Below are 14,673 nucleotides of genomic sequence, written 5' to 3'. Positions count from 1 at the left end.
GATCTACTCATCCTTGGGAAGTTTCTTCTGTATACATTATCTATACATATTTGAAATCTAAAACACATTCCCGTTATATACTGGAGATTGTCAATCATCGCATTCAATAAGAAGCAAAATCTTTGGTGACGTTATAGTCAAAACACATTTAGAAATGTACGACCTGGTACTAAACAGTACAAAGTAGAAAGACAAGTTGGAATCAAAACCCAAAAATTGAGCCAAACTGAAATTAGAGTAGTCCAAGTTAAGATTCCTACATGCAGCAAATAAAATGAATAAACATAAAATTGGTAATTTACCCATCATTGGATATACACATTATTTCTCAGATGTCTAGCACCAATATGTTTAGAATTTACATGGAAAATGTTCTTGACCCTGCATCATTTGACCCAATTTGTTCCCTGGACAATGTTCTCACTTCTCTTTCAGTCTAGAGCTGCAGATCCACTGTTCTCATGCCATAAAGACTGTGATATGGTCTAAATCTTGCAAATGAGTGGAGTTTAAACCTCTGTTGTCCAATACAGTACCACTAACCACATGTGGCTATTGAGAACTAGAAATGTGGACAGTTTCGGGATGTAAGTGTAAAATACAATTTTGAAGATTTAGTAAGAAAAGAAAAGAATGTAAAATATCTCATTAATAATGGAATAGTATTAATCTTGAAATAGTAATTTAATGATGCTAAAATGACAGTTTTAGATACACTGGGTTAAATAAAATCTTTTTACTTTTTTAATGCGGTTCCTACAAAATTCAAATTTATATATGTAGCTTGTATTTGGGGCTTGTATTACATTTCTATTAAATGCCATTGATTAAAAACTATGTAATGCTTCATTCAGAGCTGTGATGAACCAAAAGCCTTTAAAAGCAGAGAAGGAGCACCTTCAATATCAAGCAACTCAACGTACAGCAAGACTTCAAAAGGAAGGCTCCACTGTGTGCAGAGTTAAAACCTACCACAGAACTTGGCTGAGACAGGGCAGTGTGTGTGGGGTCGAGTGCACAGGAAAGCTCAGAGCAGAGGGGTCAGAGAAAGCAGGGCCTTGTGAGTGAGGTGGCACATGTGCAGCCTATGCAGTCGGCCTCTAGTGATCTCCTAATTCATCTCCTTGCCACCCATCTGCCCCCAGCATTTTCCTAAAAACAAGTCAGGCATATAGCTCCTTTGCTCAGTTCTCTCCAAGATTGCCCCACTGCACTCAGAATAACAACCAAAATCTTTGCAAGGGTGCTTACGTGGTCTGGCCCTGCTGCTTCTGACAACCCCTTCTGCTGCCTCCATCTTACTCACTCCAGCTACACTGACCTCTTCACTTCAAGATGCTAACCAGGAGCCTGCCCAGGGCCTTTGCACTTGGGTTTCTCGATATGGACCACCTTCCTTCATATACCCATGGATTTACTCTCTCCCCTCCTTCAGCCTTGGCTCAAATGTCTCCTTATTTACAGGGAGACATCCCCACCACTGCCAGCATTCCCTATGCCCATTGCCTTTATTTTCTCTATGCACCAATTACCACCAAAGGCATAATTTTTGTTTCTTTTTGTTTGTTTGTTTCCCCCATTAGGATTGCTATATTTGGGAAATAAAAATATAAGACACCCAGTTAAATTTGAATTTCAGATAAACAAATAATTTAATATTAAATGGAACATAGGCATATTAAAAATTATGGGTTGTTTATCTGAATTTTGAATTTAATTGGGCACTCTATATTTTATTTGGTGACTCTATCCCCCCCAGTACCACTAGAATAGAAATTTTGTCTATTTTGTTCACTATTCTTTCCATAGTGCCTAGAAACTGTTTCATACGCATAATAATTGTTTAGGACATACATGTTGAAGGAATGGGTGAATGTAGGAGAAGCAAATTCATTAAACCCACATGAAGATGTGAAGCCCTTACAGATCTTTCTCTACTGGGAAACTGGAAAAGACCTATAACTGTGGTGGGAAGAGGTGGCTCTCAGCCACAGCAGGACCCAGAAAAAAGATGCGAGAGATGCTAACCCAGCAGTGACACCTCCAAGTCACACAGGTCCATCTGAGATGTTAGGATTGAAGAAGAGAGGAAGAGCATTAAGTAAGAGTAAAGGGTGGGAGTGAGTGTGGGGAGAAGTCCTATGAGGGTGGGATGCCCGGGATGATCTTCCCAGGAAAGCTCCTCGGCCTCGCCCCGGGACTCTGGCAGGACAAGCGTGGCTGCCTAGAAGGACCAATGGTTCCAATAATTCTGCCTGGGGTACGGAGACTGGCTCATTATAAATTTTTCTATCTATTTGGTCATCTCTCCTCTTCCATCTGCTCCTTCCCTCACTCCATGTGCCTCAGGTGAAGCATGAGCAGTAGCCAGGGCAATGCTGGTTAGATAAATTATCACGTTATCTAAAGTTCCCAAAAGGCCCTTTCAGAATTTACCTAGGTGTCACCATTTGCCTCATGAACTCATGCTAACACCTGCTTTTTTCTAAGTAGAAGCACTCACAAAATAGTGAAATATTTTAGTCAAAGGAAACCAAGCTAGTCATTCCTACCAGATTAAGAAACACATTCAGAGAGGGAAGTAACTTCTCCAGAGGTAAATAAATGAAAAGAAGCAGATGTGAGAGAACCTAGGTCTTCCAATTCCCCACCTTCTATTGTGTTCCTTCTATTGAAGCAATTTGGGTCAAAAAAAAAAAAAAAACAACCAACCAAACAAACAAAAACCCCTCATTCATTTTTGTTATGTTTCTTTTCTCTTTAATTTTAGCGTAAGATAGGGAAGTGGCTTCAGGAGGCCTCCAGTCTGGTGTCATGTTTTCCACTTCTGGTCCTGGGACACAGGACCAAACCAATTCAAATGCGTCAGTCAGTTCTTTACCCTCTGCCTCAAGGATCCCACTCTGCCCAGGTCTTTTGTGAGTTCAGGACTGAAGACCTGGTGTTCTGAGAAGGTGTCACATCACATCACAGAGCATGCAGCCTTTCTTCATCTCCCAGGCTTCTCCTTTCTCCCCTTCCCATCTCACCTTTCTTCCTCTTTCCCTCCTTCCCAGACCATCCTGGGAAATCAGCTTCGCTCTTTCTTATGTGGAACAATTCAGTCTTTTGGGGTTTTTTGGCAGCCTATAGCACCTGGTCTTCCTAGGGTCTCCCATCCGAGTACTAGCCAGGCCCGACTCTACTTAGCTTCCGAGATCAGATGGGATCAGGCACATTCAGGGTGGCATGGCCATAGATACAATTCAGTTGTTTTGAAGAAGCTTCTACTTGCATACTTAATCCCTAATTCTTTTTCTGTTTCTTTCCTGGAGGCAGAGAAGGCTTTGCAACACGGCGAAAGAAAAACCAGAAACCACTTAGCCTGGGTGGTTAGGTCTGGTTATGCCTCAGAGCTCTGTCATCTCTGTAGGTGGCTTTGTCTTGTTTCTCTAATCAGCAAACTGCCTCCCTAAAATCAGAATCTCTTTCTCACACTGGTAATGTGAACATAGAAAAGTAGACAGGTCTATTAGCCAAGAACTTAATAAAAATATTCCATTTCAGATAACATACTTAAATGGGTCTTAAACTGATTAAATAACTAAACTTAGTAGTCAAGCCTTCATTATGCTCTTCTAAAAAAAGTACAAAAGTCTAAAAATGTAAAATAAGAAAATATGATAGTTATATCAGTATTACTGTATGGACTATTTCAGAAATAAGTCTGCTTGTCAGTACTTATTTTAGTTTTCTGTACTGTTAACATAGACAGAAATGTACAAAAAATAATTTGAACAAAGAAATTCAAATGCAAAGAAATAGCTAAGAATTTAGGGGTTACAGAAAATAGCTAAGTTTATTTGGGTGAAATTTACACAAATGAGAAGAATTTTCTGCCTCGAGTATACCCCTAAGGGTATTTGAAGGTCTGGGCTGGAATACATGTGGATGACTCCCACTCTACTACACAATGCTAATGTCCCCTCTTCTTCCCAGCCCCAGTTCTACTGTTCCCCAAGAAGAGCTTTGGGGGTTGTGCGTGAACACCACAGCCTGCAAGCTCTGCCCACAGATTCCCAGCATAGCTGCTCCAAGGCTTCCCACAAGTTTAGGGGCACACATCCCAGCTTTGTGGTCCATCCTTGGGAATAGGGACCTGGAGACGAGGCCAGTACAGGCACTGGAAGCAAACTCAGGACAGCGAGGCAGACACTCTTGTGTCCTGGGTACCTGAAATACGATCTAGAAGTAGGGAGACTGGGCTTCAAGTTAGGCATGTGTCCTTGGCTTTGTGGGCTCCTCACCCTGTGGGGAGGGTCACAGCACCAGAGGAACAAGGGAGGCTAGACGAAGAATACCGCTTGCCCGGGTCTAAGGGAAACACTACCCAGTATTTCCTTTCTAAATAAGTCATGAAAAGTGCAAAAGTGAGCAAAAACCAGCCAGAGAGCATGGTGTCACAAAGGGTACTCTTTTTGCATACAAAAAAAAAAATTGTTCTCTGTGCATACTTTTATGGGGGAAAAAAAGATTAAGAGGGAAGATATGTTTCAGGCAACCAAAATGTCGAACTAGATGAAGGGGGTTATATGACGTGGAAGCGTTCACTAGACGTGGGATAAGCCACATACAACACAGCAGTTCAGCTCCCTGTGTCATACGAATCTCTTCTAAATTAGACAGTGAGTATTTATTGCAACTGGGGCTGGTAGCAAAGAAATGACAGTGGCAGTAGCTAATCGGTACCTGACCTTCCCTTAGCAAGGAGTGAGGGAGAGGCTGCGGCCCATGTGTGTTCAGTTACAAAGGGGCCCAAAATGTTTGTTTGGGGAGACACTCACTCACTTTCTGGAGGTAGACAGGAAAATATGAAGCCCCAGGAGTGACTGGCAGCCGCCAAAGAACCAAGAAAGCAGGACCTGGGATGAAGGTGGCTACGTGGAGACAGGGTGAAGAGAGGAAAGAACCTGCATTCTTAGTGATGAGATTTAGTTGTCAGAAGCCAAGTCTGCACTTGTGCTGGACTTTCAAGTCCCGTGGCCAATAAACACTTTCATTTTAAAAACTGCTCATGTTAAGATTTCTATGATTTGTAACATAACACACCTTTGATAATATATCGATGTTTAAGTTAAAAAACCTGCTAATTTCTCCTTTTCTGATGTATGGTTCTTAATAATAAATCTACATATAGCTTGAATGATAAGTTATTCTTTTCTCCTGGGAAGACAATGTGCCTAATTATTAATGGAAATGTTAAATGGTTATGTCCAGCTGGAAAAATTCTAAAAATCAGTGAAGAAAAGTAGAAAGAGATAACCGTTCTTATTAACATACACTTACACACCTCTAGGTTTCTGAGTCATGGAGTTATTAATGTCTTATATAATAACATATTTGAAAAAACAGTTACATTGATTAATTCCTTTATTTTTTCTGATTAAACTTTGAGGTAAATACTATAATCTTCATTTGACAAATGAAGACACGATGGCTCAGAGAAGGTAAATAACTTGTCCAAGGTCATACACATACTGAAGAGCAGAGCTGGGACATTCTTAATTTAAAATCCTCACTCTTAAGTCCGGGGGCCGACTGCCTGACTTTGAAGCTGAGCTCTACCACAAATACCTGAGTGACCCTGGGCAAAGCAGTTGTCCTTCCTGTGCTTCAGTTTCCTCACTAATAAAACGGAGGTAATACTGTGGCCACCTCATAGAACTGCTGTGAGGAGTGAGTGAGCTAATTCACATACAAACAATTAGGATGGTGACTGATGCAAATAAGTGCAGTATGATTATCCTCTTCATTGGGCAGAGAAGACAGAGTATCTTGAAAGAAATTTAAGTCCTCATAAATTAATCCCTGATTAACAGATGCTGTTTCACAGTTGGATAATGGTTACTGTCCCCTTGGCAATACGGCCGAGTATCAAATGGATGGACCTGGGTAATTTTTTATGATTGTCACAATAAGTTATTTCATGGCAGCCTGATTTTTAATACAAATTTCAAAATCAAGAGTATTGTTTAGAGGTCAGATCTAAACAGGATTTGTGGCTTATATTGACTTAATATTTAAATGGTCAGAAACTTGGAGAAAAGGTAGTCTGTGATGAATACAAAACCCCTCTAGAGATTGGTAACATGGTGTTTTAGAAACAGAATTCTAAGACCAAGGTTGTCTGGAATTTAATTTGTAATTTGTAATTTAATTTAATTTGTGACACAGTGATAATTTCTCTTCCCCTTGTCAAATCCTGTTCATCTTTTACGTCTCCCCTAATGTCTCCTCTTCATAAAAGCATTCCTTGACGCTTTGCTCAAGGCCAGGCTGCCTTGTGCTTCTCCTCCACAGTACCCAACCGCACTGTAATTCATTAGTTTTAGTATAAATATTCATCCAATGAGGCTGGAACTTCCATAAGGGCAGAGACATCTTACTGCCAGTGCTCAGATGGTGCCTGGCACTTAGTAGTTAGGACTAAATGGATGATTGAAGAAATTGATAAGTGAATCAACGGACACGTTTAAGGGAAGTTTTTTAAAAAGCTTCTGAAAATTACGTATGAAATTTAATCAGATCTAGTAAGTCAGTATTTTTGTGATCCCTTCTATAATATATAGTGTCTTTTCAATTAAAATGGAAAATAAGTGGACTCAATGTTATAATCCATTCAGACACATTTGCTTTGTTGTCTGTTTTATGAACAAGCTGTGAGCTGCTTCCCTTCCTCTCATCCTCCTTATTCCATCCATCCCATTCCCACAATTTTTTATTCTCCCTTCTCCCAATATTTTCATTTAGTAGAATAATTGGTATCAATTTTATAGTAACATGGCTAAATAAAGTCAGGAAGAAAATGGTTTTAAAAAATCTTACTATCATTGTTTTATTTCAAGTCAGTATTAAATTGCCTCTTTCAACTAATTTTTTTTTTACTCTCTAAAAGAACTTAAATTACATAAAGAATAGAAATGTCGTTTATCCCACTTAAGCAAAATTGAGTGAAAAGTCTCTTTAAGATTAAACTTGTATATAAAAATGCCTCAAAACGTGTAAATCACACTCAAGGATGAAGTGATTTGATGATCTGAATATCCCGTAATAGATGAAAATGATAATGTTTCTTTAAAACAAAAGAATGCATTCTATCATTATACATAGTTACTAGAGAAAAAAAGTCGTGTATTCTTAATATTCTAATGTACACAATCACTAAATTTAAAAAAATAGAAAAATTAATAAAAATAAGTTAATTCTCAACTTTAGCCTACAAAAGTACCAAATTGCTGTAAGATACTTTTCCTGAACTATTAATTAATCTGGAATCACTTCATTTACTCTAAACATCTTTACTTAAAGTTTAAAACCAAAATATGTTGGGTAATAGATCACTGGGCAAATTCAACTGCAGGAAAATTTCAAGCTAACTAACCAGAAATCAAACAGAACTGTAACACATTCAAATCTTTCAGAAATTTAATTCAGACTGTTTAATGACAGAGTCAAGGTAGCCAAAGAAGAGTGTATTTAGTGGTTATAGTACGTAAATCAAGAATAACAAGTGAGTTCATTGCAGAGCCCACTGTACAGACTTGAATAAATAGCTTGACCTTTGGAAGTCTGAGAGCTTCAATTTATCTGCTCTCTGAATATACTTACAATAAAAATGCCATTAGAAGTATGCTGTGAAGATGAATGTCAGTGAAAACTGTAAGACCCGTGAATAAGAGATAAAAAAGAACTCTAAATACCATAACTATAAACTAATTAAAATTTAATGTGACTTAAACATCACATAGTTATCTAGGATAGATTCATAGATAATACACTAATAGCAATTTTTTATTTATATTATATTTCAAAGTCTTAAAAATAAATTTTAGAAAACACTTAAAAAATACATGAAACAAGATCAACTGATATTTATCTCTTGCTTTGGAAACAATCTCCATGACTCTAGGGTCTCAGAAAAATTCTGGCTTGTTTAGACAAAATAATTTGTTTTCAATCCTGAAAATCTTTAACATTATTTTCATAGTAATGAAGAGACAAGGATGTGAACTAAGAGATTCACAAATTAGACTTCTAATGTATCCTATTCCTCTCCCCAGACCTCCTCTTCTATGGCATTGACACAGGGCTGGGCATTGATTGCCATTCAAATAAACTGCCATTATCATGAGTTATTCTTATAGATGCCAATTAATGTGAAAATGTGGCAAGAGTAGAAAAAGATAGGGTTATAATAACACCTATTAAGGGTTGAAATTTAAAAAATTCTGACTCTCTCACCCTCCTTCCCTCTCTCTATATGTGATATTCATTTATTTTGTCAAAGGGTGCTTCAGTTTTTTAAAGAAAACCTACTACAGATTTTTTTAAAAGCCAATACTTCTCCAGTATATTTGAGAATTAGGATTTAATTGACAAATTCCAGATAGACATGAGAGAGAGAGAGAGAGAGAGAGAGAGAGAGAGAGAGAGAGAGAGAGGAAGGGGAGAGAGAGAGAGAGAGAGAGAGAGAGAGAGAGCGAGAGCGAGAGCACGAGAGAGAATGAATCATGGAGCACAAAAAATGTTAATTATATATTTTCCAACAAGATCTATTCATGAGAATTACAAAAATTTTTGTGTTCAATACAGTTAGCCAGATAAGAAGAGGGCAGCACTTTATAATTTTAGGTAAGACAGCATTAAATCTGCCCTAACTGCTTCAGCAGTTAGAAATTTAATTTAGAAATAAATTCAAATTATGAAAACAACAGCGTTCAGAACTGGGAACAGAGAATGCTAGAAGCTGGTTGAATTGGAAATTAGATATGGAAGACTTTTTGTAGATGCACAGTTTCACTTAGGGACTTAGAAATAAATTAGTATAGCACCGTCTCTCTGGGGCCTCAGAAGAATTCACTGTACAAAGGAAGCCACTTGACCCAAAGAGGAAAAAGGCCTTTCAAAGGCTGCACGTGAGGTGGAAGAGCACAGAGCATCCCCAGTCCAGGGCAGTGCCTCTACATCACCCCCTGCTGGTTGGTGGCTGAGCCTTCAGATAATCCGAGACATGTCTCTCTCTTTCCACTACCTGCAGTGCTTACATCCCCACCACCTGGTATGGGCATGAGGTGGGTGGAGAGCCAAGGGACAGAGAAACATTTTATATTTATATATTACATATTTATATTTTGTATATTAAACGTTTTATTCAGCTTTTTTTTTTAATTTTATTTTGTTAGTTTCAAGTATACAGTGCATCGGTTAGACATTTAAATAGTTTATAAAATGATCCCCCTAAGTGCTCTTTCTCTCCCCTGGCCCTCCACCTCACCATTACATTAGTGCTGACCGCATTCCCTATGCCGTGCTCCCTATCCCCCTGACCATCTATCAACCACTAATTCGTACTTCTTTAACCTTTCACCCCATTCTCCCAGCTCCCCAACTCCCCTCCCTCTGGCCGTCACCAGACTGTCCTCTATATTTGTTTATGTATAATTTTGCATATTCATTTCTCTCTTTGTCATGAAGTCAACCGGCTTCTACTCCCTACTTGAGAGTAACTGTAAGCCTAGGGCTCATTTGCTAAAACTGCTTAAGTGTAGTAATACTACCATAAATACTTGATAACATTTATTGAGCATCTGTTACATTATGTTCACTTTAAGATGTTATCTAGTTAATACTGCAAAGTCTCAATTCATATCTTCCACTCGAGTCTTAGAAATGGTAAATAACTTTCCCAGTAGAGGACAGGGACATGAAGCATTCTCTCTCTGACTGCAGAGTCCATGCGTTTCCTCTGTCCTACTCAGCCTTCTGCTTTTCACAGAAGGGTACTTAGTAGCCCATTGTAGACTGTGATACTAGAAAGAGATAGATTAGAGTTTAATGCCATGTTACTGCTTATTCGAGTCTTTTTTCCTAATATGATATGAAGAACTGAAAAACCATTATGAAAATAAGAAATGCTCAGATTAGCAATCAAGGTGACTAAAATGTAAAGAAAAGTAGTAAAAAAATGTAAAGTGTAAAAAAAAAAGTCATCACTATGTTTATTGGCCAAAGCCAATGACCAATTTTGTTAATCTGAATAGATGGAAAATGTTCTAGTAGGAAAAAAACAAAATATTTCTTAAAGTAGTTTACTTTTCTTTATCTTTTATAGGAGAAAAGTAGTTTTATTTTCTAGTTGTTATCTGCCATATTTCTGATGGCTTAGAAATTATATTCTTCCTTGACTACTGTCTGAAAACTATTTTCTAAGTATTAAATGTATGTCTTTAGAAAAAGTAAAATTGTAATGTGGAAAAAATGTTTTTTTAAAACAGTTTAAGTACACTGAGTTACCTTTAAAAATTATGTCATTGTAAGCTTTCTTCATAGAAAAACAAATTCTAGAGATCTGAGAATTATTGCATATGCTTTAAGTATAGAACTATTACTCTACTTCCAACTTTGTTTTTACTGTCTAAATGATCTGCTATTTCAGGGAAGGGGACTCATTTTTTGTACTTTATTTTCCAAAAGATGATATACCAAATATTACAAATGCTACATCATGACTAGATTAACAGACATTCCACACACAAAGCTTTAAGTTAAGTTCTATGGAGTAGGAAAAACAAATTTAAACTAAATTTTGTTCATACTTTCATAAAAGTGTGAAGTCATTTAGCTTCTCCTGTTTTGCAGAACACAATTTAAAATGCCACAAAGATGTATAACAAGACATAAAACTGCAAATATTAACTGTCTATTTCCTTGAAATATAATTTAAACTTGGTGACTAGGACAAGAAAATGTCACATTCCTTTCTCTTGCTAAGGAAATTGCATATTTCCTTTGTAAAAGTAAAAAATATTCAGTCTTCATAAGCATATATGTGATAGTTTCAAAGTTGTTTTGTTTCAGGTTAAAGGTTTCTATAAATTTTCATTACTGTCTCAAAGTTGAAAAAAAGAAACGAAGAAGAAAAAGGAAAACACTGACCTTAGGTGTACAAATTTTGTTTGTCACCAATGTTAAAAATGTTTATGCTATATTCATATTTTGTCCTTTCTAAATATTACCCTGAGTTATGTAATTTTCAAAATCATCTTCAAAGGAATACGTTTTCAAATTTGAGCTTATGTTTCCCTCCGTGATCTGCAATGTTCTAAACAGAAAGTTAATCTTCTCTCTTTATCAGGATTTGTGAAACAAACATGTGCATTTTACTAAATGGAAAACAGAGCTGGGGCATGGGCAGTTCACTACTGGTGAGTGCGCAGTTTGGTTGGTAGACTAAAAGACACCATGAGCCTTGGCTGAGAACGTTAATTTCACTTGGGAATTGAGTAATTCTGGAAACAGAGGACTTCTTTTAAGATGTAGATCGATCAAATTTCCAGAATTTCACTAAAATGAAATGGAGGGAAAGTTTAATAGTAACATCAAACACTGTCATAGGGCTTTTCGTCTATTGATTCATTTAATCCTCACCTTGACCTTATTAAGTAGAAATTGTTATCGTCTTCCTTTTACAGATGAGGAAACCAAAGCCAGAGAATTCAAAGACTTTGCCAAAATTCACACTATCTCATGCTCTTAGCCACTCAGTAAATTTTACTGTGCTTGTTTGTGTCTTATTAAATAAGAGAAGAAAAGACGGATAAGATGAAGAAGGTCATGAGGAAGTTTATTCTGTCTGTGAGGGTGGGGCTCCATATGATTTCAGAATTCAATCCAGAGTGCACAGATTTAAAATCCTCTGGGACAAGCTGGTGGGTCACAGGATTTCACAGAGCCCACCCTAAACCTCTGAGGGAGACAGGAAGGTCCCTAGCTCAGCTCCCTGGCTCCTAGTTCACTGGCCCACCTAGCAGTTTTATTAGCTACTACCACAGCTTTCCTGGTCTCTGGAGAGGTTGCAGATTCAAGAGCCAGTCAGGACAGTTGGGGAGCACAGAACACCACACTTACCTGTGGGACGAATCTAGATGTATGCTTTTTCCAACTACTGTGTGATCAGGATAAAAGTACACATGTACATAGATATCTCTATGTAGAGATGTGAGGGGTTTTTTTTTTTCCCACTTTATTCTCCACCCCCCATTATTAACAGCACAGTAAAAATGTACTACCAGATTTGGGAAGTCTATTTAACTCCCAATTTTGCATAACAATAAAAGGAGCTTGCTCTGGATTCAGAAGATTCCGATAGATTTCCTCTGTAAGAATAACTTTTGTTGAAAAAAATAATACATATTGCTTTTGCCATGACAAGAATAAGCTAGAGTGCATTTTGTTTATCACGATATATGTTAAATAGCATTTTCCCTACTCCACATATATTTATGAGAAAGATATAGTTGTATCTCTTACATAACTTATCAAAATAAAAAATTTTCTAAGGATTTCTGACTAATGCACCTTTAAAAATTAAACTAATTTGATCATTTGCACCATAATTTCCCTATATTACAAAAGTATGTGTAGAGTTTTTATAAGCACATAACTTATTACTAACATCACTGACTGGAATACTTTTGCGATTTTAATGTCTCCAAATAATCAAAAATACTATATTATAGAACTCACCTTTTGCCCATTCATCCCTGGAATTCCAGGTGCTCCAATAGAACCCTAAGGAGACATAACTAAATTAAATCGATATCATACTCACAAATATTTCAATTCTCGGCTTATATTGCATTAGTTATGTCAGCCATAACTTTACTTTGCTAAAACATATCTGGGAGGCTATGTTTTTCAGCTCTTATCTACTGTGTTCAAACATAGGATAATAAGCATCAACTTTTCCCAGAAACTATGGAGTTAAATTTAACCATTTCTAAATGTTCACTTAACTGTAATTTGATTTTAAATAAAGTTACATTATAAATTGAGACCCATGGCTAGCACAAGGCCACATGGCTCTAAATTTGGGTGCTTTTAGGAAATAAACAGTTCCATCTGGAAAAAGCCTGGCAATAGCAGTAACTCTTAAATTTCATGAGTTTAAATACCATAAAAAAGGTAATTAAAATAACAATCACTTGTTCAACAATTAGTAAAATAAGGGACCCATGTTGTAAACTCAAATCTGTTGTATTTGCAGCATTTCTCCCCCACTCCCAACTTTTAGAAAGTTCTTTTAAGCTGCATGAGTGTGAATATGTCTTGCAAAGTAGACTAGAAAAGATGTTACAATTCTTAAACACTGACGAAGAATAATACAACTTCTGAATATAAAATATTAGGGGTGTGTGTGTGTGTGTGCGCACATGCCCTTAACACATACGCACATGTACACTGGGGTGAATACCAATGATTGGACATAGGTGGGGTGAACTGAGAATAAGAAAGCTAATTATTACCTGTGGAAATCTATGACATTTAACTGGACAGAGTAACATCAACAAATGTTTTTAAATGGTGATGTTATTTCCCTCCATACACTACCTCCCTCTTAGGCTCTGGAGAAACTATTTTTAAAGAAAATATGCTTATTCTTTGCCTAGCACTAGAAAATAGCTTTTTCTCAGTAGATGCATGATATTAAATTTCTGAATAATAATGGGGAAAAATTTTAAAGAAGTTATAAACCGAAAATTGCTCTAAAAAATAAGGTCTATTAAAAATACAGTCACTATAGGCAAAATAAATGGAGATGGCAAGTTCCTTAGTGCTTTCAGTGATTGAACTGAGTGGGTCATTAGAGGGCTTCCCAAAACCTGAGGCAGTAATTTTATCCTGGTTGCATGTGGATTAGAGTAGCTTTACAATTTCACACTATGCTTAATAGAGACATTACTGGAAGGACAAAGTGTTCCTATACACAAATTGTCTCACAACTCATTGGCTTTTATTTGGTTTGTAGGATTATGTTTCAACAGATGTCACATGCCCAATGCTTGGGGATAAAAAGTCTCTATCTTTGATGGATTCCAAAGATAAAGATAATCACTTTCCCACCTGTTGTAATGCAATTGTTTTCTTTAGTTTTCTGCAGGTTAAATATCCTTTCCCCCACCTGGTGGGGTGGGAGGTGTAATGAGGAATGGGGATTTAGTGATATTTTGTTGGCAAAGGGCCATCTACCTGTTATTGATATATTTATTACTGCACTATTGATGTAATTTTAGAAGTTTTAGAGCCTATCAGAATATAATGATCAGTTCTGATGACTCTGGATAATGTTAAATGACAATCAGGAAGTCACTTTTCAGATTACCTCAGCAAAGAAAGACACTGGTGGGCCACTCGAATATAGTTACCAAGCAACAAGTATGTACTCTGTTCTGGTCAGTTCCACGATCATTTGGCAATCAAATATTTGAGCGAGGCCATGTATTCAATTTGCAATGTCGTATGACCCTTCACATTCTAAGTTTTGTCAGATTTACCAATATTTGAATTAAAAATTCAATAACCTACATGTTTGGCAGACAGCTTAAAAAGAGTCTGCTCTGGATTCATTGGATTTTCTATAATGGAGTCAATTAGAAATCTAATAGCTCATATTATATGATTGTATTTTTAGAAAGCAGACTACACAACCCAGACTGGTTCAGCATGGTTTACAGTAGCTAATGACATTCACTGCTCATGCTTAGCCATTAGGCCATGGGAGCATAATTACTTTTACGATATTGTTTATACGCTACCTTTTGTCCTGGAGGCCCCAGAGGACCCTAAAAAAAAAAA

At 37.0% G+C, this 14,673-nt stretch overlaps 1 protein-coding gene and 1 pseudogene across 1 annotated transcript in view; both read right to left on the bottom strand.

Annotated features, from left to right (window-relative positions):
* The window catches only part of COL25A1 (collagen type XXV alpha 1 chain), a 422,098-nt gene that overhangs the window by 70,531 nt on the left and 336,894 nt on the right, over positions 1–14,673 (bottom strand). Inside the window, exons 11-12 of the mRNA XM_023531414.1 lie at positions 14,634–14,660; positions 12,565–12,609 (exon numbers count right to left, since the gene is read on the bottom strand). Of these exons, the coding sequence (XP_023387182.1) occupies positions 12,565–12,609; positions 14,634–14,660 (72 nt within the window). The remainder of the gene's footprint in view (positions 1–12,564; positions 12,610–14,633; positions 14,661–14,673) is intronic.
* On the bottom strand, positions 3,124–3,240 carry LOC111740745 (annotated as a pseudogene).

This window comes from Pteropus vampyrus, unplaced genomic scaffold, assembly GCF_000151845.1.
Source record: "Pteropus vampyrus isolate Shadow unplaced genomic scaffold, Pvam_2.0 Scaffold67, whole genome shotgun sequence".
Taxonomy (NCBI): domain Eukaryota; kingdom Metazoa; phylum Chordata; class Mammalia; order Chiroptera; family Pteropodidae; genus Pteropus; species Pteropus vampyrus.
Note: the sequence above shows the minus strand (reverse complement) of the source record. Positions and strands in the feature narration are given on the sequence as shown.